The sequence below is a fragment of the Rhipicephalus sanguineus genome, chromosome 1 (assembly GCF_013339695.2).
Source record: "Rhipicephalus sanguineus isolate Rsan-2018 chromosome 1, BIME_Rsan_1.4, whole genome shotgun sequence".
Lineage (NCBI taxonomy): Eukaryota > Metazoa > Arthropoda > Arachnida > Ixodida > Ixodidae > Rhipicephalus > Rhipicephalus sanguineus.
The window spans coordinates 202,559,538-202,586,911 of record NC_051176.1 but is presented as its reverse complement, the minus strand read 5'-3'; the positions used below and the strand labels follow the sequence as shown (position 1 = coordinate 202,586,911).

The 27,374-nt window shown below is 47.5% G+C and overlaps 1 protein-coding gene across 3 annotated transcripts in view; it reads right to left on the bottom strand.

Moving 5' to 3' along the window:
- LOC119405696 (band 7 protein AGAP004871) overlaps positions 1-27,374 on the bottom strand; it is a 303,664-nt gene that overhangs the window by 155,715 nt on the left and 120,575 nt on the right. The window contains exons 1-2 of one of the 3 annotated variants that reach the window (XM_037672539.2): positions 15,247-15,522; positions 4,954-5,073 (exon numbers count right to left, since the gene is read on the bottom strand). The exons of the other annotated variants lie outside the window; for them this stretch is intronic. Of the exons in view, the coding sequence (XP_037528467.1) occupies positions 4,954-5,073; positions 15,247-15,289 (163 nt within the window). The 5' untranslated portion in view covers positions 15,290-15,522. Of the gene's footprint in view, positions 1-4,953; positions 5,074-15,246; positions 15,523-27,374 lie in introns of those variants that run through there. 3 annotated transcript variants of the gene reach the window in all.

Genomic DNA, 27,374 nt, shown 5'->3' with positions numbered 1-27,374 from the left:
TTTTCCCTCATTTAATTTTTTTCGTATTTCACGCGATAGCGGTTACGGACACCGGCGGCGGCGGCAGACAACTACCCCACTGCCGTTGTGATCTGATAACAGCTTTCGCTGTGAAATACGTATGCCTATAGTATCCCCTTTCATCTAGCCTCTCCTTTCCCTCCTTTTGTGCATTATACGCGCTTCTACGTGCCCACACACTCGCACAACGTCCTCCCGCTGACCGCAGCTGAGCGTGTTACAAATTACTTTATCTTCGAATTAAGCATCAGTTTATAGTGGTGGCTATAGCAATTAGAGAACAAGAAGGATGCGAATGCACTTCTATAAACGATCAAAACCGTGTTAAATGATCTGCAGATGCTTTCGGAATGGCGACGAATACCTGTGCATGCGTGCACAAAATATCTCATGAAACTCAGAGTGCGCGCTTCGTTACCAGAGCGTTTAGCAACAGGTTGGCACCTTAGATTAGAAAATCATGTCAATTTGCAGCGTCAGCAAGCTGTCTTTACTTTGTGTCGCAATAGCCATGCTCAAGTACTCGACAGAGAGGGCAGCGATACCATCTGTGAGATCATTTCTTAAAGGGGCCCTGCTACACAAATTAAGCATGTAGTTTTCAACGGTTGTTCTGGTACTGTGGAGTGCGCCGACATCGTTGCGCAAGTGGCATCGCCGAAAACGAAACCATTATAATTTTATTTATTAGAAGCTACCTTGATTTAGGATTACCGCGACACACATCGGCTACTTTTGTTCTGAGAAGTGACGTTTCGTCATGTGGCAGTGACGACAAAGGCCATGCGTTTTGATTGGCTTGACGCGACAAGTACCATGTAATATTCATATGGTGGTAGCAAGGCCATGTAACTGAGCCCTAAAAAGAATAATACCCCTTGTTAACACGAAAGTGTTTTATGCCGGGGTCCACCACGGCTCCACTGACGTATTTCCGTCACGGATATGACGTTGTAAAATATAAAGACTAACAGTGGGCAAAGAAAAAAACCAGAAGAAAACGTTCCGTCACCGGGAATCGAACTTACGACCCCTCGCTCCGCAGCGCGCGGCGCGAAACGATTCGGCCACGGACGGCACGCTCTTCGCAATGCTAACGGCGAGCTATTTATATACACCATTTGCCGGTGGCAATATTCAGAGATCAGTGTTACAGCGTGTTTTCGTTATCAGTAGCGAGATGGCGCGAAGGGCTCGAAGAGCGTAGAGTTACTGTATATGCTACCTTTGGGTAGCAGAGTTGCGCATCCGTCTTCCAAACACCGCTAGCAACCAAGCGTTGCGTAGAAGCTGACGCTCGGGTCAATTCTTGTATTTCTCGATCGCGCTCCTGCAGCGAACTGGATTGACACTAGTCATTCACAGTAAAGTTAATCACCGGTCTTCGACACGCCAGACTTGCCGATCGGTGACCCAGTAGGCATGTCGCCTTCTAAAACGGAGCGCGTCTTCGGCGCATAGCTGTGGTTGCTAGCCAGACCTATGCGCAACTCTGCTACCTAAAGGTAGCATATACAGTAACTCTAGAATAGCGCGCTTTAAAAGTCGCCGCCGCTGCGACGAGAGCCTGCCTCTACAGGGCGTGGTAGCTCGTGCGTGCGCTTATCTCGTCATCACCGTGGTTTGTACGTCTCGTGTTGAGAGCACGAAGGTCACTTGTCTCACTGCAGCGGCCGCTTTAGCGAAAGGAGCGCTGTGCTTACGCAGAAATAAGTTACAAATGTGACAGTTCGCTCTCATCCTGTGTATGTTCGTTCCGTGCGTGCTTTCTGCTTGAGCAGCGCGTTGCAAGTTTCGAGCTGCTTGCCGTTCTTCGCGTGACATTACAATTTGCTGCTGTAGCATTGATTCCTTCACCCTTGGGGCGAAAGAATGCACAACAAACGCTCAACTACGTCAGTGAAGACACATTTCACTTTCGTGTTATACCGATTCCTATGACAGAGGGATCAGCCATGTTTTTTATGCTTTCTCAAAAACAAATCACTTCTGCTTCTAACTGATGTGTTTTCAAAACAACGGACACGACGCTAGGTGCACTGTGGAACTCGTGGGAATGGTAATCAAATGATACTCTTCCGCGTTTTGCTTTTTGCGGCATCGGGCGATATCGGCCACACCGGCAGCTGCGAAGCACGCACCGCTCAGTTCGGCACAATGCTGTCAACGTAAAAAGAAAAATTATACGCTTACCAACCGACGCCTTTCGCGTCATCGGGCGGTAGCGTTTCGCCCAGGCCCTCGGAGCCATCCTCGCGTTGCGCGGGGCTGAGCGACGCACTTTCAATTTACAATGGCTTCTCCGGATACGGCACTACATAATAATAATATCTGAAGTTTAACGTCCCAAAACCACGATATGATTATGAGAGACGCCGTAGTGGAGGGCTCCGGAAATTTAGACCACCTGAGGTTCTTTAACGTGCACCTAAATCTAAGTACACGAGCCTCAAACATTTTCGCCTCCATCGAAAATGCAGCCGCCGCGGCCGGGATTACAAATACTGCTGGAAAAGTGAAATAAACGTCTGCTGCAAGTTAGCGCTGTGTGTCGTCGTACGTTTCTTTCTGGTGTCCCTGTCCTTTTACGCGCTACAATGAAGCTTAAGAAAAACCAACAAGCCCACGTATCCACCCTTATCGTCTATGAGATGCGATCACCTGTGACAGCCGGTATCACTGTTAAATGTCCAATCCGAAATCGATATCAGTCTATAGGTATCACAGAAAAAAAACGTAAAAAAAATAAGGAAAAGAAGACGCTAACGACGATCCGAAGAAGGCGCCTGTCTCGCCTACCCCTATAGCACAAAATCTGTCTCTCTTTCGGGGAGCGCCACCATTCTGCGCGCAGTGTTACGTAAGCAGGGACAAAAAAGCCTGAACTAATGAATAAGAAATAAATGAATAAATGACTTGACACAAACACTCCCGCCCACCGGTCTGGCTTCCTGATAACGCCATTATAAAGTCATCAGCGCTAGTTTCAAAGTACCTTTGCGAGGAAAAGAAACTAGACGAATCTGAGTACGCGCGACAAGTATCACCGCAACTTGCAACGTATTTCCGGTTCATTTTACTGCAGATCCATTTTATAATAATGTTCTCATGGTTAAAATAAACCATGCAAATGACATTATGAATGACTACAGCAGGGCCGCAAAGGCGGACGACGACAGGCACACAACCCTTGATTGTTGGTGCTGTCCTGTGGCTTTTTTGTTGTTCTTGTTGTTGTTATCTGGATTTCGACCCTCGTATCAAGTAGCCCGATCTCCTGTGCTCGTGCAGGCAAGTGAGTTTTGGACACACAGCTTACGAGCATGGACTCGAGGCTCAACTGATAGGTAGCACGGTTGCGGCAACTTTTGTTACCGCCGCGTAGATGCGACTTCCACGCAGCAGCCCACCGGCCAAATAAAAAAGTTGAAGTGAAGCGTTCCACTTGGACGGTCTTTTGTCGCCGTCAGCTTGTCTCCTGAAAGTAAACGCTATACAACGCATTGGTAGCAGTCGTAACCGGCTGAGCTCTCTAAAGCACACACGTGAATGCCCCCATACGCTGAGGCATTGAGCAAGTCAAGCCGATCAACAACGTCGTGACCGCCACTGCGAGTCCTGTAAACACTCAAAATCTGCGTGACTTGCTCTTATCTGACGCTTTCTGAACACCCAGTGTGATCAGTAGCCATTTATTCGACACAGATGGGTATAGTTTTGAAAACTCGGAGGAGACTTGCTGTAAGATCCGGAGTGCCAAGTTAAGGAAAAAAAGTAGCATAATTATAAGTGTGCTCTAAGTACCTGGAGCGCACTTATCATCATGCCTACATTTTTGAAACAATGGTACACACATCCGAGCCCGCACAGAGATTCTTTCGGGCACACAAGATTGTCAGGGAGCTCGCTTCCCGTTTTGGTACTGCTGGTATATTAGAGTTCAAAAGTACATACGAGGAGACGTCGGCTGTATAAGCGCTATACGAAACAACGGCCGCTGAACTGTTGTGAGTCTTCACGTGCAAGCTTTTATTGGGATAGCATACGAGTATTAACTCTGTGTAACACAGAAACCGCTTAATAATGTTGCCAGTAAGATTAGTGTGGAACCATATAACAAAGTAGCAATTTGTATTGTCTGAGGACCCGTGTATTTCAAGAGTGCTGCTCTTAACGCAGTCACAATGAGAACATGTGATGATCCCTAATCCAGGTATATTTGCATCTGTAACGATGCAGCAACGCTTGAGCTCTGTGTATGTGTGTTTGTGTCCTTCCGGTGTGCTAGCGTAACCAGTAAAGAATGAACGCCTCAATAGCCAGGGCGTTCGAGAATTTTTCAATCTGGCGCGAACTGATCCCTTAGATGGGAATGGTCGCTCTGTTTGTTGTGATAAGTGCGGAAGCTGAAAGGCAACCATTACAACGTCGATTTTATTTTTTTTTTCATTTAAGCGCGCCCTTCAGTATTTTATTCCGTGCGCTACATGTCGACTGCTATGGATCCGTAAAATAGAATGTAGTGCACGCATTTGGACGACTAAACATGATAAGTTGAACTCGTGCTTTACAGTATAAAACCATCATACTACCCGGGCAAAAGCCTGTGTAGTAGGATGGCATTATTTATGCTTCCACGAGTTGCATCGCCAGCTGGAATGTCCCACATTTGTGAGTACTCAGATTCAAGTCTGCTAGAACTGGTTGCAGCCAATCTGCGCGTATGCGTATTGCCTGATAAACCAGCAGGTGACCCTCATTGACAGACGTGAAGCGCGGTTTTTTACCCTCGTGCGTGCTGCCTGCTCGTGGATTTGTCGCGTGGTTTGAACGTTGTGTAAAGGCTCATAATTTGCATTCGACCCGCTTTTTTCCAGCTGTTGGTGGCTCCGGCCATGCAGGAACCGAGACTCCGCGCGCCGGGGTACTCACGGAGTTCGCGGGCGCGGTTCACTGCTCGGCCCAGTTGGGTTCGGGCCAAGCTGCGCAGGTTTCGGAACTTGAAGACCCGCCTTGCACCACCCACCCTGCGTCCTCCGCCTCCTTCCTCGCCTGGCGACCACGGAGAAACAATGGAGTGAGCAAACACAGAGAAATGAAGGTCAGGAGAGGAAGTCATTGGGTGGTGCAGCCGCCGTGCTGGCTGCATTTCTGGCCCCGTTTGCCTTGCGCTGTTGGAACGTTGATTTAGTCAATGTCAATAGGTTTGCCATCACCCGGCAGCATCATTAGTACAACTGAATGCACTGTGCCCAGCATTCAGTACCGAAATATTAAAACCACAATCTTGCTCGCACACTATGTCTATTTCAAGTAAGGCACAGTAGCAACTCACTTAAAAGTTATGGCACTTGAAATATATACTTCTTATATCTCTTTCACTTTAGCAGACCAGCGCGCTGACCAACACACAGGAGCGTAGAGAAACACGACACACTGGCAGTCAGTGTGTAGTGCTGCAACGCAATAGTAGTGAGTTTCTTTCTGCTGCACCGGTTTGAACGATCGGACATATATGCTTCCAATGGCGCCAATAACGGCGTAAGGCGTATCCAGTGGCGTTGTTGATTTGTGTGATACAGTAATAATGAATCATTTCAAACTCATTCATTCCTGAGAAGAAAAGCGGGAAAGCGAAAGAAAGAAATAGAAGTAGTACAAGTAATGAGCGGAACAAAAAAGCTGGCCAGAGATATAAGTTTGAGCGGAACGAAGCCAATGTTAGTCCGCTGGTGAAATCGCGCACGGCGCTATAGCAGTTCGTGCGTTTCCCCAATTTCCTGGTCGCTTTTCGTGCGTTCTCTACCGGAAGCTCTACAGATTGCGAGTATTAGATTAATTCGGTTAGCAGCCGTTTGCCTTGAACCGGAACGGCAAACGCGACGCTGTTTGTTCGAGAAATGAATCCGCGCACCAAGCTTTCCTGCTCCGATTTCTTTTTCTTTTGCCATGCCCGTCCCGCACGCGATGTGACCGATCAATTACATCAGCATTTGCGCTTCTTCAGTTCGGGAGCACATTGCGCGCAGTACGAACGAGTGGTGGCACGCACAATCGCGGTGAGTTCCCCGAACCGCGCGCTCTCCCATAATCAGGACCAGTGCGAAGTAATTTCATTTTCGGCAGCCATGGTCGCAACAGCTGCAGCACTGCGCGCGCATCGCGCGTATCCTCGCCCCGCGACGCAACCGACCACGCGGGGTCGGCGTCAGGAGGGCCTCTCGCATATTAGTGAACAAAAGAGCGTTTTTCTTTGTTTGTGCTTCTTTGATTGCGGTTTTTCTAGCTCCCATCGTTCTCACTCAGCCGCTATGCTGTTTTGCTGATGTAACACCCAAGCTGGGACTTCACTTCCAGGCAGTCGCGGTGGCAGTACCTTTACGTGCGTGGAGTACAAGAATGCCTGCCTGCTGCTATAAGGTTTAGGTAAAAAAAAGAAAAAAGGCCGGTTGCGAAAGCCAATCTATATCTTCCACTGCAACATCATACCTTACTTCTCAGGTGAAGCCTATACTGATACAAAAGCTAGCAGGCGCGTATGGGAAGACGTCCTTGTGGCCATCTAAATGCGTGCTTTAAGTTTTAGACTTGAGGACAAAGACCTTTGTTTTTTGTTGGCTTAGCGACGCATGTCCACCCCCAAAGAAAGCTTTCTTATTCATTTATATGTCTATTTCGGTAGTGCGCTCTGCAGCATAAATGAAAAAGTACGTTACGACAACACATTGTAGCCCTTCTTTTCACTTTTAAACTAAGTTTAGCTGGGATCCATACTGACGATCACAAATCTATCGATGGTATTTCGGAGGGGGTGGCTGCGATGTCGCTCCATTCAGTGCAGGTAGTGGTGCCTTGAGCGCAGCCGCCGACAACGCCCAATGAGCGTCATGGCCCAAGCGAGGGGGTCAAACTGCGACCATCGGAAGCCACAAAACTGCTAACTTTCCTTATCACTAATACGGCCACAAGAACATATGCTATGATATTTTCATATTTAACACCGCAAAGATACTGCCGTTATATATGTTCCTACGAGAAACTCGAAGCTCCGTTATCTTCTTTCGTTTCTTTTCTTCCACCGGACATATCTTACTTCCATTTTGACTCCGAAAAAAAAAAATTCACGATAGCTCATGTTCTTCGTCCGAGGCCGCAAAACGAAAATTGAGGGAAGAGAGTGTTTTTGCTGCGTTCGAGCGCTTAAACGCCAGCCTCAAGTGTTAAAAGTTTCGGAAATGTCCGGCCTCCACCTACCCGCCCGTCTCTGCTTCTTGGTTCTCCCGATTTCACGGTGTCATCGGCGCGTCGCTTATGTTCTCTAGTCGCCTTACAATTTCTCCTCTGTGTGTGTGTGTGTTTTTTGTTGTTTTTTTTTTTTTTTGCTCGGAAAACGAACGTTGTCGGGGAATCAGGAGGAACGTCACATTTCCCGTTCCTGGTTTCCGCAATCTCAACCGCGGGCCGAGCGGATGTGAGCCCCACTCGGCGCCCCCTTTCCCTCCATCTTTTCTTCCTTGCTTAATTATCGAAGTGTGCCCTCCTCTGCAACGCCACGGTGTCGACAGCGTACACTCCCCCCCCCCCCCCCCCCCCCCCCCCCCCCCCCCCATCCCTGTACGCCTCTTTATCGGGGCTTGACTCATACTAATGGTGCGAACTCCTTGCTTTATCTCTCAGCCTTTGCGCCTCCTTTTTTCTACAACAGTATGCTTTGCATTCATTTAACTCGGCGTTCTGCTCGTGTGTTTAATTATCGCAGTTATCGTAACACCATAAGGGAAGCGGAAAACTTTCTTTTCGGAAAATGGCGCGAGCACGATTCGCCAATCAGCGATGTTCTGGCGGTGGTTCATATTGCGCATGTTGTGCTCACGGCGAAGGCACTTTGGCCTTTTTTCTTTGGTATCTTTCCTTTTTGACTTACCAGAAACCATTTTGCTTGATCTAATATTTCAAATTTCGTTCTACCACTGGAACGGCTGCACAGCGTATACGCCTCTGTGAGTAGGACAGCTTAAAATGGGAGTATTAGAACGTAACGTTATTCACGTCACTACACAAGTTTTGCGGTTTAACTTATGCGACTGCGCTAACATTTGCCTTAAACTGGTTTTATAATGAAGACCGTTACAAAAAAGAGGGTGACGACGTCGAAGACGGCAAGGCCTCCCATGAGCCAAACTCTTGCGCCCTCGTCTACATGAATAAGTATATATTGATATATGGGTGTAGTGAAATTTAGGACGTGTTAGAACCCCTTCGGAGTTTTGACAAGGCTGGGCGTTCTCATGATACCAGAACCTTAGACATTAAGAAAAGGCATTTCTGATGATTAGATATTCGCGGAGCAAAATACCCGCAGCACATTTTTGATATACGGCAATCGTACCGCAGTTCGCATGTGTACTACGTATAAAGCTGGCCTGAGGGTGTCTTTGAATCAGTTTTCGGTGACGTGAAATGACTCAACACGGAAGCAATCGCAATAACCATGGAAGAGGGCAACTCTAAGAGCATTAAAGCGCTTGCATTCTAAAAAATTGCGAATTACACTATAGCATCCAACAATAGAGCAGTGGCTGTTCGAGTATAATTGGCGCAACACTGAGTTGCAATGTGGTGATGCCGAATCCGCACTTGTTGTAACGTCGTGTCTACCGTGGCTTTTTACCTCCTCCTGTTCTCCGGACATTGTTTAAAGAAATATTAATTCACTATTATGAACAGGGGTCTTAAACACGCGGCCCGCGGACCTTTCGCTAGCTCCCGTCTCGCACATGACTGTCTTCTTACCATGTCTCTTTTTTTTACTTTATTATGAGTACCCTCATGAGCCACACAGATGTGACTGGTCTGTGTAGTTTCAAGAATTTTTTTCCTGAGACACATTTGCGGTCACCAGGTTTAAAAAATAACCGTGGAACAAAAACTCGACATTTGAGGATTGCCGTCCAGATTTCTGTCATCCTAGAAATCAGTATCGATATGTTTCTCGAATCCTGACGTCAAGCCGCTTTCAGAAAGGACCCATGTATGAGATATGGGAAAGGCCTTATTTCAAATGGCAAAGTTAGCCAGCATTTTGTTCTACCCCTTTTCCTCCTCAATTTTCTTAACTGTCCCGGCCCTTGCGGGAGTCTAAATTTCGTGACTGTGGCCCGCTAGCTCAGTTAGGTTTGAGACAGGGTTGCCGTTGGTGGCTACTTCGCGCCGAATTGGCTATCTTACGACCCCGTCTGGCTACGGAAATTTCAAGTTGGCCCAATGGCTACCATCTGGTTCCTTTTGAACTTCTGTCATGGCGCATCAGGTGGCCATTTTTCTTATTATTTGCAGATAAAGTACGCTGTTTCTAAGCTTTTCTGTCGTGTCATCCGATGAGCTCGGCCTCCTTCCCCACCAGCAGTATCGTTCGCATTGAGGCGCCCAAAAGCAACGCGCGGCGCGCCTGCAAATACGAAGCGGCGAAGTTGAGTGCGTGTTGGCAAACGCGTGACTGGCTCATTGCTCACACTGCTTCCCGTCATGTCTGCTGATGCTACGCGCAAGTTTTCAATTCTGCTGCGCAGCTCGTGTTCTAGTGTAAACATGACAAAAACAGAGCTAATAAAGTGAAGCTGGATTGTTCATGTTGAACCAGATTTCACAACTTGAAGCTGGTCTGGTATTATGATAATCTACTGATCAATCTCGATCTGCGATTCTAGCGAAAAGCTGCTTCAACGTTTAATGTTCCTACTGACTCCTTGGTTGGAATGTTCCGAGATCACTCTGGATCTGGCAAGAACTCTAGCCATTCTCCATAAACTATATGAAGGCGCGCGGATTTTACTATAATTATTATTACATGTGGCTTTAATATCAAGCAAGAGGGAAAAAACTGCGCTCTTATTTCTGTGGTCTTGCTTAATCAAAGTTGTGTCATTTATTGTTCAATAATAATAATTGTACTCATAACAGCACTTTTATTTTACGGAAGTAAAATAAAAGTGGTGGCATAAACATAAGTGGCACGGTGCTTCTTGTGCTTCTTGTGCTTCTTGTGTCACTTCTTGTGTTTCGTCTCGTTCGCACTTTATTCCTTCCGTATACATGCGAAAACCAGCCCAGCAAAAAGTTCGGCTTGAGTAGCTGTTGTTTTATTTGGTTACTTTGGCTGCCTTTAGCTTGAATTCTGGCTCCCTTTCAAGTACACCAAACGGCAACCATCCTGGGTTGGGACCCCGGCTCTAGTAGGTCTGACGGAGATTTGACACACAGCGCAGCTAATGCTCACACATCCCCCGGAATTCACTATCCCTCTACCTTCGAAACATCAGCTCTTCACAAGGCGCTTGTCCGTGCCTTGAAGCAAGTGTGCGCTAAGTTTTCCCGCGTTTCTATCCCACTACAACGCCAATTAGTCAGGTCTGCAGAAACGTTTTCCTCTGGGATAATGTTTCTCCCGCTTTTAGCCGTAAATCGCGTTTTTTTTTTTCGTCAAGCGTAAGACGCGGTTTCGTCATATACCGATAATAAGCACCTGTCGCGTTCGGTTACGCATAAATGTGCATTGGACAGACAGAGCGGAAAATAGTCATTTCTACAAGCTCGTCGCGTTTAAAAAGAAAAGCTCGAGCTGCCTTCGAATGGGATTCCGGACTGTGGCGTTCTGGATAAACAGGATTTACTTTCACTGTCTATAGCGCCCGCTGTACCCGTTCTGCCAACACCAACCATAGGCTGCCCCAAGTGACAGCGCAAGCTCGACGATTTCCCAAGAGCTAAGGTTCGCGCCTTCGCTCTTGCCGTCGCGACTTCGTACAAGCGAAGGCGAGGGAAGACTCGCGATCCGTCCACGTCAAACGCACCGAACCTCACGAATACATTTACGCAAGGGCTCGTCTCTGCCAATATCATTTTACTGAAAGTTTTATGTTTTCACTTGTCCTCCTTGCTTCAAGCCAGATGAAAAAAAAAAAAAAAACAAAGAAAGATACAATAATAATGTGCTTCCATTTGTCAACATCCCGGGACGATAGTTTCTGAACAAAGGTCGTTGATCTTTCTCTTCCGCCTTATTTGTCCTTTCTTGTATGATCAAGCATACGGTGAGAGCTGCTGCTCTGCGGAAGGTGCTTCCGACCAATGCGTCCCTGGACGGCTCGAATTCGCGTCTTGCGATCGACTTAACAATGCTCTCAAAAAGAGACAAATGCTTTAAGGTCGCTTTTGTCTATGTGGCCCACTGCTTCCTTTCTTTCTTTCCTTTCTGCCTCGGCCGGAACACCGAAGGGGGCTCCTTAAAATTAGATGCACTTTTTCTCTGTATCGCTTTCGACAGCTCAACTTCGTGTTTCATTGAAAAGACACGCTTTTTGTCGTTAATCTTACTCCGGGTTGCTTTGGCCTCTTCCATCAAGGCAAACAGTCGGTCTTGCGTGCTCTTTAGGAGCGAGGTAATTACTTTCAGAATTCCTGACTAGTCCGCTCATTTTAATTCATTTGCTTTCAAGATGTCCACTGCACCGTTCGTTTGTTAAGCTAAGACGTCCGATTGGACGAACTTCGCATGCAGCCCGCGTAACTATATTTGTAGCGGTGCCCACTCCAGTAGCCTAAAAGCAAGCTCAGAGATCCTTTAAATAGCTTGGACTGCAGATGTGCATGGGCAGCGGGACATTTGGAGACCCTAAGAAGCAAAGCCCTGAGGCACAGAGAACCAGCGGGTATCTCGGGAGCTCGCTTTCACCGCCTAGTGGCTTCCGCTTTATATATAGCATGGCCCACTGCTCGTAAGTTTTGACACTGACCACCTGAAATTGAACAGTTGTTTCAATGTAACGCAGTGTGCCTCAGTTTAGCTGTGTCGTATTACGCGCGGACGTGACTTCTATTCACCGTACATACGTTGGCGCAAATACGAAACGTTCGAAACAAAGGGTCATTTATGACTCCTCTGTATTATTCTAGCGCTAGACGCGTTTTGTGTTGTACTGTCACATTTTCTGGTGGTCTCATTCTTTTTGTCCACTTCCCTGCTGGAAGCTTAAGCCTATAAAGGCTAGCTCGTCGGCGCGTCTAACGAAGGTGAATTCCGTGCGCGCGCGGGTTTGCATCATGAACGCAAGCGAACTATGAGCTGGAATGGAAACGCAAACATAACATGCTTACGGGATGCGTGCGTCGCAAGCGAGCACCTGAAGCCGTGTTTCCCGCCGCTGAAGGTCCGGCGTGATTATTGGCGGCCCGTACATAGCGGGCATCTGAGCAGTCAACTTCAGTGACAGTGTCCGTCCGAGTAGCAGAATAAATATCGGTGGTACGCGCGCACGCAGCCCCGCAAAACTAGCTGTCACGAGTTATCTATAATATGGCAGAGAAAAATTAGCATTGCTATAAGCATTTGCGGTGCCACCACAACTCAGTTTGAGTGTATAGAGCGAAATATCGACCGACAATACATTTCGCACCCATTTCGCATTGTCGTTTGTCTTGTACCGTGACTTTAAGTAGCTTAGGGAGTTATTCGCAACTTGGATGTTTGGTTTGTGAGGTGCTGTCGTCAGAGAGAAATAAGTAATCAAATAGCAGGGAACATTTGAGCTTGGGCGTAATGGTACAAATTATTGAGTTTGTGCCGAGGCGGGATACGCGCTTTTGTGACAAAACTGTAAGCTGGTCAAACGTGCTGGCACAGCGACACGCCTTCGCAGAACGTGCATTTTTTTCAAGACATTTTTCAAAAGCCCTATTCCTTCTATCGCAAAATTATGCCCAGAAGTTAGTTCCTAATGCTGCATTTTTTTGCTGTCATCACTTTTCCCGACGAAGCTTGTTGTCCTGTTCGACATTACGCAGCACATAATCAACGCCATGTGGCTAAATTGAGGCACACTGGAAGCGTTAAAGACGTAGTTTCTCACCCTTGTAATAACGACACACTCCTTACTTGCAACGTTACTACGGTTGCTGTCTTCCACTTCCAAGAAAACTCAAGTAGGACAAGCATATATCGGAAGACGGTAAGCCTCAGCATTTCACTTTTGTCTCGAGCTTCGTGTAGTAGGCTTTTCTAGTGTAGCTTTAAGTATTATTGAGTAAGATACTACAGATACTTCCGCAGCAACAAGAAAAAAATATTTAAAAAGCTGTTTCATGCTCAATGCAGATAACATTACACTGAGATTCTTGCTATTACACCGCTAGAAAAGGCATTGAAATATATTTGACGTCTTTATTTCTAAATGTCGACGAACATTAGGTCGTAGTGATGAACCCCTAAAAATGCGTAATCGAAGAAGACTGGAACGCGCGTTCTCAATGCCCTTCTACCTAGCACGTCACCAGTTACCTAAAGGGTACTTTGCCGCTAGGCTACTCTTTATGCAAAAAAGCCAACTTTACAAAAAAAATACCTTGAATCGTCATAAATGCTGTGAAAATCGTGTATTCACTTTTTCTTCGGTGCTGCGGTCGAAGTATGTTTGCGGTCGCATTACACATTCTGTTACATTTTTCTCTCTCTGTTTCTGTTTTGGTCTAGCACGCGCCATCGGAGTCTCGAATGACAGCAGCAATAGCACTACATTTAAACGGTTTCATACCACCAACTTTCTTTTTGGTTGCATTCTGTTCACCGTGGTGCACTAATCAGCTAATCATACGTCAATGACATCATAGTGCTCTTTATCGGAAATATTTTTAAATTTGTTTTAAGAACTATACGTCCTTAATTTTATTACTCATGCTGCAGAAAAGCTACGTCGCCCTGAGCCGCTTGTGAATAGACCTGAGAGTGTCTTTACACGCGCAGTGTTCGCGTCTTAGGCATTACGTTAAATTTACTGACAACATTGGATTTTTGTAAATTATCCAAATTCACCTGCGATGTCGCTTTTTTTTTTTAGAGTACATTGACGTCCAAGAAACGCATCAAGATACTGAGCGTATCATAATATGCTACAATGCGTTTTGAGGATTCGCAATAAAGTTTATTAAATGCGCGCCCAAAGTTAGCTCGGACTGGACACACCTTGGCCTCGCTGGCGCTGTGAACAAACTCCTTCCATCAGGAGAGCTGCAGTGCGCGTCTACCGAGAACTGGACTGAAATACTGAATTCTATAGAATAGGTAGCTACGATATAAATAAATTTTGCGCGACTTTGTAAAATGTTCCTCGGCAAAAAAAAAATAACCTTAATAATGTAACGATTAGAATGTCATTCACATAAACTTTATAAAAAATACATTAATTGGCTCCCTAAAAGTTGTAAGGACAGCCACTCATGTCGTCAAACATACGTGCGATGACAAACTAACGTCTTTCGAGCGTTTTAGGTGTTTTATCATTCAATATACTGGCCTAATTATGGCAGCGTAAAAAAAAAAAAAGCTGTAGAGCATTTGTAGGACCACAAAACTACACGTGCCTACGCTTGTAAAAATAGTTGCATTGATTACAATTTATGTCGCCGTGCAGGAATCGTATAAGAATGTGTTCCTGTAGAGGCACCGCTCAGAAAAACTTGAAAATTCTGCGGGAAAGTTAAACTTCGGCTGCTTCAAATGTACCACGCAAAACACTTGCTCTGAAAGCATTATTACAGAAAGTCGAGTAAGGCCCTCTATTATTACCTGCTGAGTACATATCGGAAACCCATCCACCAAATTCAGTCTGAAACACTCAAGAACCAAGTCCTTTCCGGGCAGAATAGTTGGCAAGTACAGCAACAACACCTCAAGCGATTCAAGAGGAAATTGAAGTGCGGTAAGCCAAAGTTTCACGTGAAGTGCTGCAAGAAGCGACCATGCGTCGACTTCGTGCGCACTTCCTTGCGGCTCTGTAAAATCTAAGTTTACCTAGATCCCTAAATGAGACAGCCACAAATCATGATCTGAATTTTATAAACTCGGAAAAAGGGGAACACTCAGGTAAGGAAAGAAGGACACTGTAGCGGCCAGCGTTCAAAGAGGTGCAGCAGATATAAGAAACTCGTGGTACAATGGGAAAATAAATCAAGGCAGAGAGAAATACGTGCATGTAAAGAGTGCCTGCTGTCGGACCTCAGGCTGCGTGTCACTCGGGGTGGCAAAGTTCCGACTGCGGAAACAAGCAGGAAAAGTGCTAAGTCGGTCCGAGTGACAGGCTGCCACCATCGGGGCAGGTGGCCCCACCGAGTGACACGCTGGCGTGGGTCGCGTGACAGCAGTCGCCGGGCAGCGCCGGTGCCGCGGGGACGCACCTTCCGAGAAGGCTGGACTCGAGCCTGGGTTGTCCGGCGTCATACGTGCCGCCGTCGACGTGGCCGTGTTGGCGCGAGCGCCGTCAGCAGCGGTCGACGGGCGCCGCTGGCTGGCGGCCCGGGACGGCACGGCAGAGGCCCGCGAGCAGCGAGACGGGCTGCCGGCCCGTCAGGCGTCGCATGGTCGTGTCCCCCCCTCGGGCGAGGAACGCGACCGGGGCTCGTGTGCCCCCCAGTGGAAGCGCGCCCCCCCGCGCTCCAACACGCGGCGCGGACGCCGAGCCGACTGGGACCGCTGCGCCATGCGCTCCGCGCGCGCGGCCGAGGGCGGCTCCTCTCGCCCACTGCCGCGGTGCGCGAACCCTCGCCCACCCCCGCGGGCGCAAGCCCCTCCCGCCGGCCGAGGACGAAGGCGCGCCTCCTCCGTTCCCTCGGCGCGCGCCTAATCGCTCCCTCCTTTCTCCTTCGCCGGTGAGCAAGTGAAAAGCGCGACTTTTCTGCCCGCCTCAGGACCTAGCATTTTCACTTTCGCGCGGCCCGTGCCGCTCCTGTCAATCTTTGCTCGCTATACGAGAACGCAACGTCGGCAGGCGGCCCCCTTGTTTTCACTGGCTTCCCACCAGCTCCGGAAGATGACGTGCGTACAGTCACGCTGTTGAGCTCTTGTTTTGTTTGTTTTTGTTTTTGCAACAACATCTGTTTACATTGTCTTCTCACGGCACCTTCACTGTTCCGGCAGTACACTGGCTCAAGATGCCATTAATGACATCAACATTCCTGGAATGAGGATTTCTCACATTCTTCTCAATATTCACCCTGCAATTGCGCCCCCTCCAATTATTGTAGGTTCGATGATAGGAAATTAGCCCTTATTTGGCAGCGCAAGAATTTCGATGAATAAAAAGCAGTGCGGCAATTCGTTGCACGCGTACATTACAGGAAGAGGCCTTGTAATACGTAACTAATTTCTGACGTTGCCTGGAACACTCCATAGAGTAAATCAATGAGGCAGAAATTACATGTGCATGTGATCGATAGTCACAAGTCTATATGTTACTAAAAAAATATCGAGGTGTATAGCCAAATTTAGCCAAACAGATTTCGATTTCGCATGTTTAGAAATCATCCTGGCGTAACTTGTGTCGATGTAGTGCCCTCGCGTTCTGTTACGCATATCGTCTTTGAACGTGCTCTTCACGATAATGTCCAGCCTTGTACACGTTAGGGGTAAAGGCTAGTGATTGGAACTAGTTCTAACTGTCGTAATTGTGCATTGACAACGGTGTTTTGTTTTGAGCACGAGGCTGCGAGTTGGGTCCCCGGCCACAGCATCTGCATTTTGATGTGGGCGGAATGAGAAAACATCCATGTACCATGCTTTTGGTGTGCATTAAAGAGCTCCACTTGGTGAAGATTAGTCCGAAGTCTTCCGTGGGGCTCCAGCGCCCCTCGTAGCCCACTGCGCAATTTGCGGGCACTAAAGACCCGCGATATCTAACAATTACTTATTTCAAAAACATGAAAACGCGATCGTCTTCAGCCCTAATTACAGCCTTAGAATAATCACTAGAATTAACGAAAAGTAATTACATATGTTCAGTTCATTTAAGCATTTCTGTTAGAATAGTGTACCGTCTGCGTTGTAAAAGGAAAAAAAAAGGAACTGCAGGTCCGACGCACTTTGTATCTATTCTTTTAAGCGATGCTTCTTTTGAAACGTTTCAAATAAGTCCTATACAAAGAGACATGAAGTGTGTAAGTTTACTTCAACTGCACGCAAACAGAAGTTCACGATATCCTTTCGTCGCAGCAATCTCGTGTCATTTCTCAAGGCTGTAACGCGCACGTACATGTTCGTGATTTTTCACGGCGTTTTTCAGCAATGATGAAAGGCGAGCTAGTTGGTGCATATACATCGCAATAACTTTTCTAGCGCAGACTGACACACGAACAAAGTCGTTCCCTCTCTTTGTCCGTGGGTCAGTCTGCGCTATAAAAGTTATTACGGCGTTTTTCAGTACTGTGGATACGCGCACTGTCGGTACTAGGTGAAGAAAGCTTCGCTTTAGGTCGCGTGCCGCCGACATTCGCTCACAAACTCAATCTATAAGAATCCAAAGAAATGAGACGAAGGCGTACTGCGAGTTCCGTGACATGCAACACGGCGTCCGCACTCTGCCGCACTCATCGCTTGTCTCCGTACAGCTTAGCGCCTTGTACATTGCTGCCGCCCCTTCCTACTCTGGACGTCTGTCGCGGGCTGCTAAGCATGGCCGCAGGTGAACAGGAACTAAGATGAACTGCTTCCTAACGCAAGTGTTCAACAAGTGCTGTTACAAGTGTTGTTATTAGCAAGTGTTCGAACACGTCTTCTCTTGCCCTCTTTTTCCCTACCGCTTGTTCCTCTTGTGGCACACGCACGCTCTCGTCACGCTGTTTCATTATACTGCTTTTTGTTTCATTATACTGCTCTGCACAAGAAGGCAACAGCGTTGTTTTCACCATTATACAACGACGTCTGTCTGTGTGCTTCTCGAGCCCCCTTTTGTCCACCAGGGTGCGAGTTCGCCATATAGAGACGATACTGAATTTCGATGTGTTCTAAGAGTACAGATGGACCATCTTACCACTCACAACCATTACTGAAGAAATATGTGATTGTCCTAATAAATAGCCTGTGCCATCACCACTCTCTCCCCGTGTTTTAGCCCGCACATTTTTATACTCTGATCTAGCCTCTGCAGCTGACCAACGAAACTTGCTTATTTTGACACGTACGTATATATAGACCAGAGCAGCTGCCCCGGCTTTGAATTTTTCCTCAGGACTCCGATGCAGGTAGGAGCTGGTTAGCCAAAACCAATTGAGTCTTAGTCTGAGAAAGTCGGAGTACTTCTAAGACTCAGAATGCGGAGTACTTCTCTTCGTCGACAGGACAGTTTGGCGGAATATACGCATTCTCTTAACACTCCAGCTAATATGCGAATGAAATTCAAGCATCACGTTGAGGGATACAGAATGCTGTATGTATCAAGAAATACAGCAAAATTGTTTATTCTGGTGCGCCCGCCTTTCAATGGCATTTATACTCACGTGAATCTTTAACATGCTGAAATCTTGCAATGGAAGCAAATGAAAGTATCGATATTCGTTTCCAAGCAGGGGTGGGCTGCCTGTGCAGGGTTTTAGGCAGAAGTTTACGAATATTGAATGCCCCCAATTTCTAATATACGTAATAACATGCTCAGCAAACCCCTTCTCCCCGACCCCTATAGCAACACGAACGTCGGCATCCACCACAACCAGTTGCCTAATGGGAGGTTTAAGCTTAGTTGGAACGATCAAACCGCTCCGCGAAAATTCAATGAATCCGAGAGTATTTTTCGTCGCCCTTAGGTCAACGCGTTAACGGCAGTACATTACACCCAAGCACATGCATTTACACGTCTTCAAATGAGGTAGATACCCCTCAGTTAGACCTTACAGCGACAACACAAATAAACCAAGCAATACTGCTGTATACAACACCGACATGGAGTGCCTGGGCGCATCCGCGTATTCGCGATTACCACAGCACGCTGTGGTTGATGTTTCACGCGAGGCGTGGCCGCCGCACGTTTACGACGCCAAGCTACGTCGACGAGCTTCGAGAGTCAGCGGCTGTTGTCGCGTTCGTGGTAGTGAGCGTCGCTTGCGAACATATAAACGATACGGTCGTAAACGCGCCCCGCAAGCATGGCGGGACGCTGCTCTGACATACCCCAAGCGGGCCACATAATATACCACTCGAGCAGCCCCTCTGTCTCATCACTGCTGCCGCTGTTCAGAGTCGCCACAAACCATGTTTTTACGCACATCGTACACAAGTAGGCGGGCATGCGTGGCTCGCCTGGTGAAAAGAGGGAGAAAGAAAATAAAGGGAGGTTACTAAGGTTAGTGCGGAGGCTCTTACGTGCACCGCAGATTTAGGAGCAAAGCGTCCACTGTGAGCAGTGAATACCGTTCACGTGCAAGGGACAGGAGGAAGATATATGTATAGATATAACTAAGTCTTACCGGCCACCCGTCTGCCGCGCTGGTAAGAGATGCTCGCATCATCGTCATACTGTGGCAACGCGAGGCTCACAACATATACCTTTAGAAGAGAACTGCCTCTCGGATTAGATCCCAGGTATTTCTGATTGAGGCAGAAAGTGTAGCGATGAAACAGCACGTAGTGCTAAACCACTCTTGCCCTTAAGCATAGTGGGAGGTGCGAATAACCCCAATGTGGTTATCTGCTTTGTCTTAAGTCGTACTTCCTCTCCCTGCTCTGCCTCTCTCTTATAGCATAGCGAAAAAATAAATAAGTGGCGCTGTGTTGCTCTTTTGCGGAGTGGAAAAGTATTTTTTTGTACATATTTGTTATTGTTTTTGCTGTTGCTTCCCGTGCACCGTATATGCGTGGTGCATTGCGTAATATCTGTCTGTATGGATTTGCTTGTGGCTTCGTGCTACAAACGGGTGGTTGTCAATTTTCCCGTTGCTAACCCTTCCGCCTGCTTGCGGGATTCCGCAGAACTGATCTGCGATATCTGCCCACATACTGCTGCAATAAATCCACACTCGTGAAGGAAGGAAACAGACAGGCGGAAGGTAGAAAGGTTAAGCGGAAAGGCGTCTGGTTCGCTACCCTACGCTGGGGGATTGGGAGAAGAGAAGAGAAAGATGGGAGAGAAAGATGGGTGAGGGAAAGAAGGAAATGAACAGTGCATTCACGAGGGAAGTAAGAGCAAGTGCGCTGAAGTAGAGCCTTGCTAGTTGTCCTGTCATGCATAAAATGACAGAGAGAAATTAGAGGAGGAACTGTGCTAGTACTTCAGAACGCAGGAACACGTAGCCTGTATAACGAAGCAAAAACAGGCACTGCCTACCGCCGATGTCGATATTTCCCAAGCGCGTGGATTCCGGTTTCCAGCTCACCTCCATACTTATTCCGGGTGTCCCATATATAAAGTGCAATCGCGTGGCCGTTTGTCGAAAGTGAGCACGGTGGCATAACGTCTTCGCAATAGCGGTGCTATAACTACGGGCTAAGTAAATGACTCCAGGAAAGGCCTAATTCAAAGGGAGGCCGTTCTGATTCCTCCGCAGTGCCTAAAAGCGGAGCTCTTATTAATCTACGTAAGCCGAACTGTACTGCGATGCCGGAGGACAATGCGCAACTATTAATTGCGCGCTAGATTTAGTTAGCAGTTTGAGTGAACGAGAATGGAACCGTGTTTAAGAGTATGCGGTCAGGGAGCTTGTTTTGAGCACGTCGTGTTCGCGGTGAACGTTTCTCGTGGGTCGCCTCGATTTCGCAAAGCCGCTGAGGGGGCTTCGGAAACCGACCCAGCTTGAGTCGCTATCACTGTCCAAGTAAATTGGGCCGTTGTACACCCATATACATAATATAATAATTCCTGAATATTACGTGCCGCAACCACGATATGATTATGAGGCACACCGTAGTAAGGGACTTTAAATTAATTTGAGCGCATGGGGTTTTAACGTGGACCTAAATCTAAGTACACGGGAGTTTTTCCACTTCGCACTCACCGAAATGCGGCTGCCATGGCTGGTAATCGAACCTGCGTCCTCGACCTTAGCAGTGCGACACCTCGCGTGCTACGATACCACGACTAGGGACGAGACCTGGAGAGAGCGAGTTTTGAAATTCTTCAAGTAACGTTCAATACCTAACGCGTTCGACATATTACGAAAGGACATGTTCACTGGCGCATTGACACGAAATATGTGCCGCTTGCTTCCTCCGCACTCTGCTCTCTTGTTGCACTGTAGCGGGAAAGCATTGTGTCATTGTCTTTACTCCCTTTCTTTTCTTTTTTTTTGTGCGCTTCAGCAACTTAGTAAGGAAAATGAAAGAAACATGACAGGAATGCAATCGCGGTATGATGTTGAAAATGCGACATAAAAAAATATTTTTTTTTAAATAAGTGAGGCACGGAAACCGAGCAAGCATCGCCATATTTCTGCGCAGTTCCATGTGAGAAGCTTTTTTTTTTCTGTCACCACGCATTCTCTTTCTGCATTCTTTGCTTTCTCTGACAACGCTAACGAAAAACAACCCAAACACTAAATTATCATCGCACCGTACCGTGCAAAGTGACCAAGCTCATAAGAGGCTGCTTCATGGTGATTGACGCGACGCATATTAAAATTTAAGGGTTTTATTACAGCGCGACGTTCCGCTCTATTAAGCATACCATGGGAAATAAGACGCCTCGTAATTAGAAAAGAAGCCAGCATGTTTTCGGGCCTTAAATATTTATTTTATTATATTTTTTTACTGCACTTGCTCGGCCAGCTTTAATTGTTCACTGGATCTGACTGCTAAAAGCCAGCTTAGAGCATCGTTAAAAGTGGTTATGTGCAATTACAAAGTTTTATTGACAGCTTCCATCCTTAATATTTTTCAATATCTATTGATGCAAAACGTGTTATATCTTTTATTACCGTGTATCATCCCATTCGTGAAGCCGCTGCTATGATAATTTCTCTTGGCTCGTAGAAATAGCTAAAATACTTGCCTATACGTAGCATTTGTGCAACTCACATTTACTTGTATTTTAATGAGCAATACCGACTTTAATAGGCGGCAGCAAATGTGGTGACTTATATACGATTGTTTTAAAAAGGTGAAATCATTCTTAGTTGCTCTTGGCCATTTGTACGATGAACAGGTGACTCAGCAGATGCGACTTGAACATCGGCGTCATCGGTTGTCATTCCACAACGTATTAAGTGAATAGCTGTGCCTTATGAAACTGAATGGCTGGCGTAGCCATCTTTAGACTAAGTGGTCCTAAGAGCTGCGCCCCCGGCATTGGCGTGGACGGGGGCGAGGGGCGGAGTTGACCCCCCCTCCCCCGCTCCCAGATATTTTGTTTCAATTTTGCGTGTCTATATATACACACAAACATACAAACGTACGCACGAACGTACATACAGTGTAAGTAAACCCTCCCTCCACACTCCCTAAAAAAATTTCTGGCTACGCCCTGGGCCTACTTCGCTTTCCCTTTCTCTTCGTTATACGTCGCTTAGCACCATCTCCCCCTTCATCACTGCAGGGTAACCAGACTGTTGCTCACACGGCCATTATCCCTCCTTCACTTTACTGTCTCTCTCAATCAAAAGAAAATAAAACATATCGATCGATCCCGGTTTCGCGTACAAGGGAAGAATTATAACTTAATCTTTCAGCCCAATGGACGTGATGCTTATCTACGGTTATCGTGTCACGGGTGCGCTGTCATTTCAGGAAGCATTTGCAATCATGTATACAAGTAGCCGTCATCTGGTTATTTCGCTTAGTCAAAGAAGTTCCATGAAATGCTGTGAAAGCTCAGTATCGTACCATAAAGTGCGACTGATATTCCTTTGAGGTCGAATTTCCTCGAAATTGTTCTTTCGATTCAGCGCAGCACTGCAGCCACTACGTTACCATGGCGGGCGAAAGCATGAGAGATGTTGGCTTAGACGGCTCGCATGCTACTGCTTAAAGAAGGAAAGACTGTAGATGTCAATCCAGAGCAGAAAATTTGCTTTGTTGCCTTACGCTGCGTGGCTGGAGAGATAAATAAAACATGAAAATTACGCGGGCCAATCATCCGAACATGAAATATTTTGAGCTTTACTGTGTCCATATCGATGTGATTTAGCCCGTCCAAAGAACTGTTCTGTAACAGTGGCGATAGAGCTTTCACCTTTAGCACGACCGGGCAGGAACTCCCCAGGGTGCTTCAACATAGCTGCGTGGTTGCGTTGTTGCGCAACATTCGCGGTCCTGATTATTTCTTACCCAATATCTGCCACACGCATGGTTCAGTGGATATATGCTGTTGCGCTGCCGAGTGCGAGGTCGGTGGTCCCATCTTGGCCGCGCCGACTGCATTCCAATGGAGCTGGGATGCAATAATGCTCGCGCACCGTGCATTCGGTGCATTCTAAAGAATCCTCAAGCTGTTAAAATTACTCCGCGTCCCTCCACCACGGAGTCCTTCGTAACCAGCTTCGCAGTTTCTTGACGTTATTGCCGATAAAATTCCTCTTTTGTGATTGTCCAGCGTACGAGATAAGCGCACCGGAGAGAATTAGGGCGCTTTGACTTCAAGCTTATAGCTGAAGAGATGTCGGGGCTTTTATCTCTCTCTCTCTCTCACACACACACACGCACGCACGCACGCACGTACACGCACGTACACGCACGCACACGCAAATGTGCGCGGGTGCGCAATATAGATTTCTGATTTGGCACTTGAACATCAAGGTTAAAAAAAAAAACAATGCGCAGGCGCTAGGTGCTACACGCGCACTTCGCCCAAACGACTTCGAAAGTCACAGGGTAATTCTTGCACTTCTCCGTCGCATCAAGCGAACGTTTCTTGTCGAATTTGCTCGTTGTGGAATGCCTTATTTGAAACCGAGTGACAACGTGGTCAAATGCAGTATATTAAAATGCATTCGAGTCGCCAGAGAACCGTTGGTGTGCCAGTAATGTTCAGAAAATCAAGTTGACTATTTTCCTTCGGAGTGCAATTAACTAGGCACCAGGGCTGAAAATTGAAATTTCATTGCGATAACATTTATATGGGCACTCTCGGCGGGTTTTTCGCGTCGTCGTCGACGTCATGTTCCGCATAAAGTCCGAATAAATAACGTCACCCGCGCGTCGTATGTTCTATAGGTGCGAGTGAAAGCGCGCGAGCGCTGCCCACGAACGGAGCTCACGCCGAGATTAAACGCGCCGGACGTCTCCGTTGCGCGAAAGACGCATAGAGGGGTACCGGACGGAGGCCTGCGTGGCTTCGGCAATAAATGCGTACTTTGGCTGGCCGAGCGTGGTCGCCCGCGGTCGTGTGCACCGTATCTCTTTAGAGTGGATCAGCAGACGCCTCATACCTTTGTGCATGTTCAGCTTTCATCGCAAAGCTTGTGTAGACGCTATAGACAGAACGAAGGTCACTTCGCTCGCTGCAGCGGCCGCATTTTCCTGCGAAAGCGTTTTGTTGAGTTACGGCGGGTCGGATGCTAAAGGAGTGAGCTGCTAGCCTTACTTCGTATAACATTCCAATTTGTTCCTATCGCATTCTTGCGACGAAACTGAATATCCATTAGGAAGAGCGTCAACGGACGGGACAAGAAAAGACAACACACGGGCGTAACTAGGCAGTGTGTTTGGTAATGCTAACGCGGATATAAACTTATCGTTGGTTTACATTACTCACCGTGAATATATAATGGCAACCGACCAAGTGCAAGGACAGCCTACAGCGCAAGAGGAGGTCGACAACCGAGCGCACAGTGCAACACAGCTAGCTACTCTAACATATGTATGTTGCTGCAAGCACTGCACCGCGCTCGCGACATTTTTCTTTACAGGAAAAGAAGTCGCATCCGACCTCCTGCCCTGCGAAACTGCGCCTTCATCACTTTTAGGACGCGCGCGGGAACCAGGTTGTGTCGTCTCGCATCTCCGTGCTGCGTCTCTGTGCCGATCGGTGTTCCGCGCTTTCCGTCGTTCTCGGCGTTTAGCGTCCCACGAGATGGGTTCGCACAGCTCGGCGGCTGCTGGTGGCGGCCCCGTGACGCACCGCGGTTCTTACGCACCGGCGGGCGCCCAAGGCGGCTTCGAAGAGGCTGCTCGCAGTGCGGGTGGGGGTAACGCCGACGATAAGGCCGGAGCGCACGAAGCGAGCAGCCGGCGTTGCAATTTGCGTGCCGCCACTGCTGCTCGCTCGGCGGCCTGTCAAGATGATATACGCCCGTCGAAAGCAAAGAGCAAGGCGAAATAAATCACGGTCATTCGAGGAAGGGCGAGTGCTGCCTGCCTGGGGGACTTCGGCGCGGGCCGCGAGCGCCGCTGGCAGCAATAAAGGAGAACGCGCCGAGCATAATAGAAGGCACAGACAACGACGGCTTTTCCACCGAGAAATGCTACGCACGCTACAGCCGGCACTGCGGCCAATCGTCTGCCATTGAACGCGGAAAAACGTGTCGTTTATATCTTGGGGGACATCGTGCCTGCTTGCTCCAGGACGGCTGTGCCTTCCGCCGTCCCGCTTCCTTCTCCGTGGTTTCTCTGGCTTCTCTTGCTCGTCGAATTCCCTTCTTCAAGCTATCTTTCTTTTTCTCCTAGCAGCGTGGAGTGAATATCACAGCTTTCCTCTCTCAGTCTTCGTAGGAGCCAAAAGGTAACCCTTCTCTCGCTCGTTTTGGTCCATTCAACTTTTCTTATTCTTCTTGTAGGAATAAAATCTGTGCTGCTGGGGCGGCACGAACGTCATATTCGCAAAACTTTGGTTACGTAAGATCGACTGCTCGTTTACCAGCGTTCGGGCACCTTCCACGCAAGATAACGGCTGGCACGATAAGGAGACGCTGATAAATTGCGAGCGAAGTACATTCCTTTTCTCTTGGCTAAATGTCTGAATGTAGCGAGAGAGCGGCTGCATTAGAGCAGATGGAACTTTAAATGTTATCACACTTGGCGATCGGCATTGTTAAAATTGAAAGAAAAAGAGAAAGCTAAATTGTCAGGTAATATATAGAAAAGGTTAACAAACCAAAGAAAAATGAAGTGTTCTATGATGACGGAATATTACCAGGGGCTAAAAAGTCACAAATAGGTTTCCACTTATAGGATTTTGAAATGCGCATATTTCATTAAAAAAGAATAAACTTCGGCCCATATCGACAGAAGACCCACCGCTCATTTCAGCGGCAAGCGTGGTCTGGAAACTTCTGCACTAAGTCGCGAAGAAACGCGTCGAAGCGCTAACAATGAGCGCAGCGTCTCAAACTACGGACGTCATAAAGATCTTGCACGACACCACGTGCACCTCACGAAGACTCCGTTTCACACATAGTGTGCAACGCTTTGGATGCTAGCGAGACTTGTTGCAGTAGGTGGGTTTGATTTTAACAGCGAAAATGCGAAATTGTTCTTTCCTTATGCTGAGTAATAAGCAAAGACGCTTCGCTACCATATGAGGAAGCAAACTGTTGTGCAGTTCTTAGCATGTTACTCTTGAATGTTTTAAGTTTACTTGCGCTACTTCTTTGGTTTTCAGTCGTGATACATCGCGGGGCCTCACGTGCAGGCTCGTGCGCGGCTCACGCGAGCATCTGCAACCACGAAATCAGGCCACAAAACGAGCGGTGCTATACATTTAGCTCACAAACTTATGCAGCCTCCACAACACTGTACGTTGTGTATTAAACGTATTTGGCCTTCAAGGACAAATGCACTACGCAACTCGGTTGTGCCAGGAGCTAGTGCTCTTAGCGAATAAAGATCGAGTACAAAAACAAGGAAAGAGCAAATTAGCGTTTGTGACTCGAAATATGGTAGTTTAATAAAGAATGGGGCGCTTGACGGCGCGTATTTGTTGCGGCCATGTAGCGTTTGCTGTTTCGTTGCGTAATGGTGCAGAGAGCAGAGCTGCTGCCCGTCCTATCTGCATCGGCAGGTAGGCATACGTAGGTGCCGACTGTATATGTACTGGTGGCGATTATCGACCGATGTAGGGTGATGACGTGGCTTCCGTAAAGCGAAAGTCTGTTGCAGACCTCGAGAAAGACAGCTTCTGCGGTAACACCTACATGAAGCGTCCGGGCGGTGAAACACAAGTGCGGGCAGTGCATATGCTCGGGTATGTTGGCTCAAGTAACGGCAATCAAAGGAAATCGCAAGTGCGTGCCACACGCTTCAAAAGGTGGTGATTTCGCTGCAACACAACGGTGGCTCCATCTCCATCTTCACAGTTGAGCTTTCTTTGCACATTGCAGACGGGCACACCATTCTGTAGCAGTGACACTATGAGCGCCCTGTGTGTTACTATAGCTCTGGATTCCATAACTCGATACTGAGAACCAATGTCGAGAAGACCGCCCAGATTACACCCCAACACTGCTAGCGTAACAAAAATCTGAGATTATTTTCCCTTCATGTGAATAGTACAAACGGGCTGTAAACGGCTACCCGTTCTGCCTGAACCGGGCACGCCGAATGTTCAATATGTCAAGTGATGATACTTTGTGTCTGTGCATCTGTAGACGGTGAATAACATTGGGAAAAACAA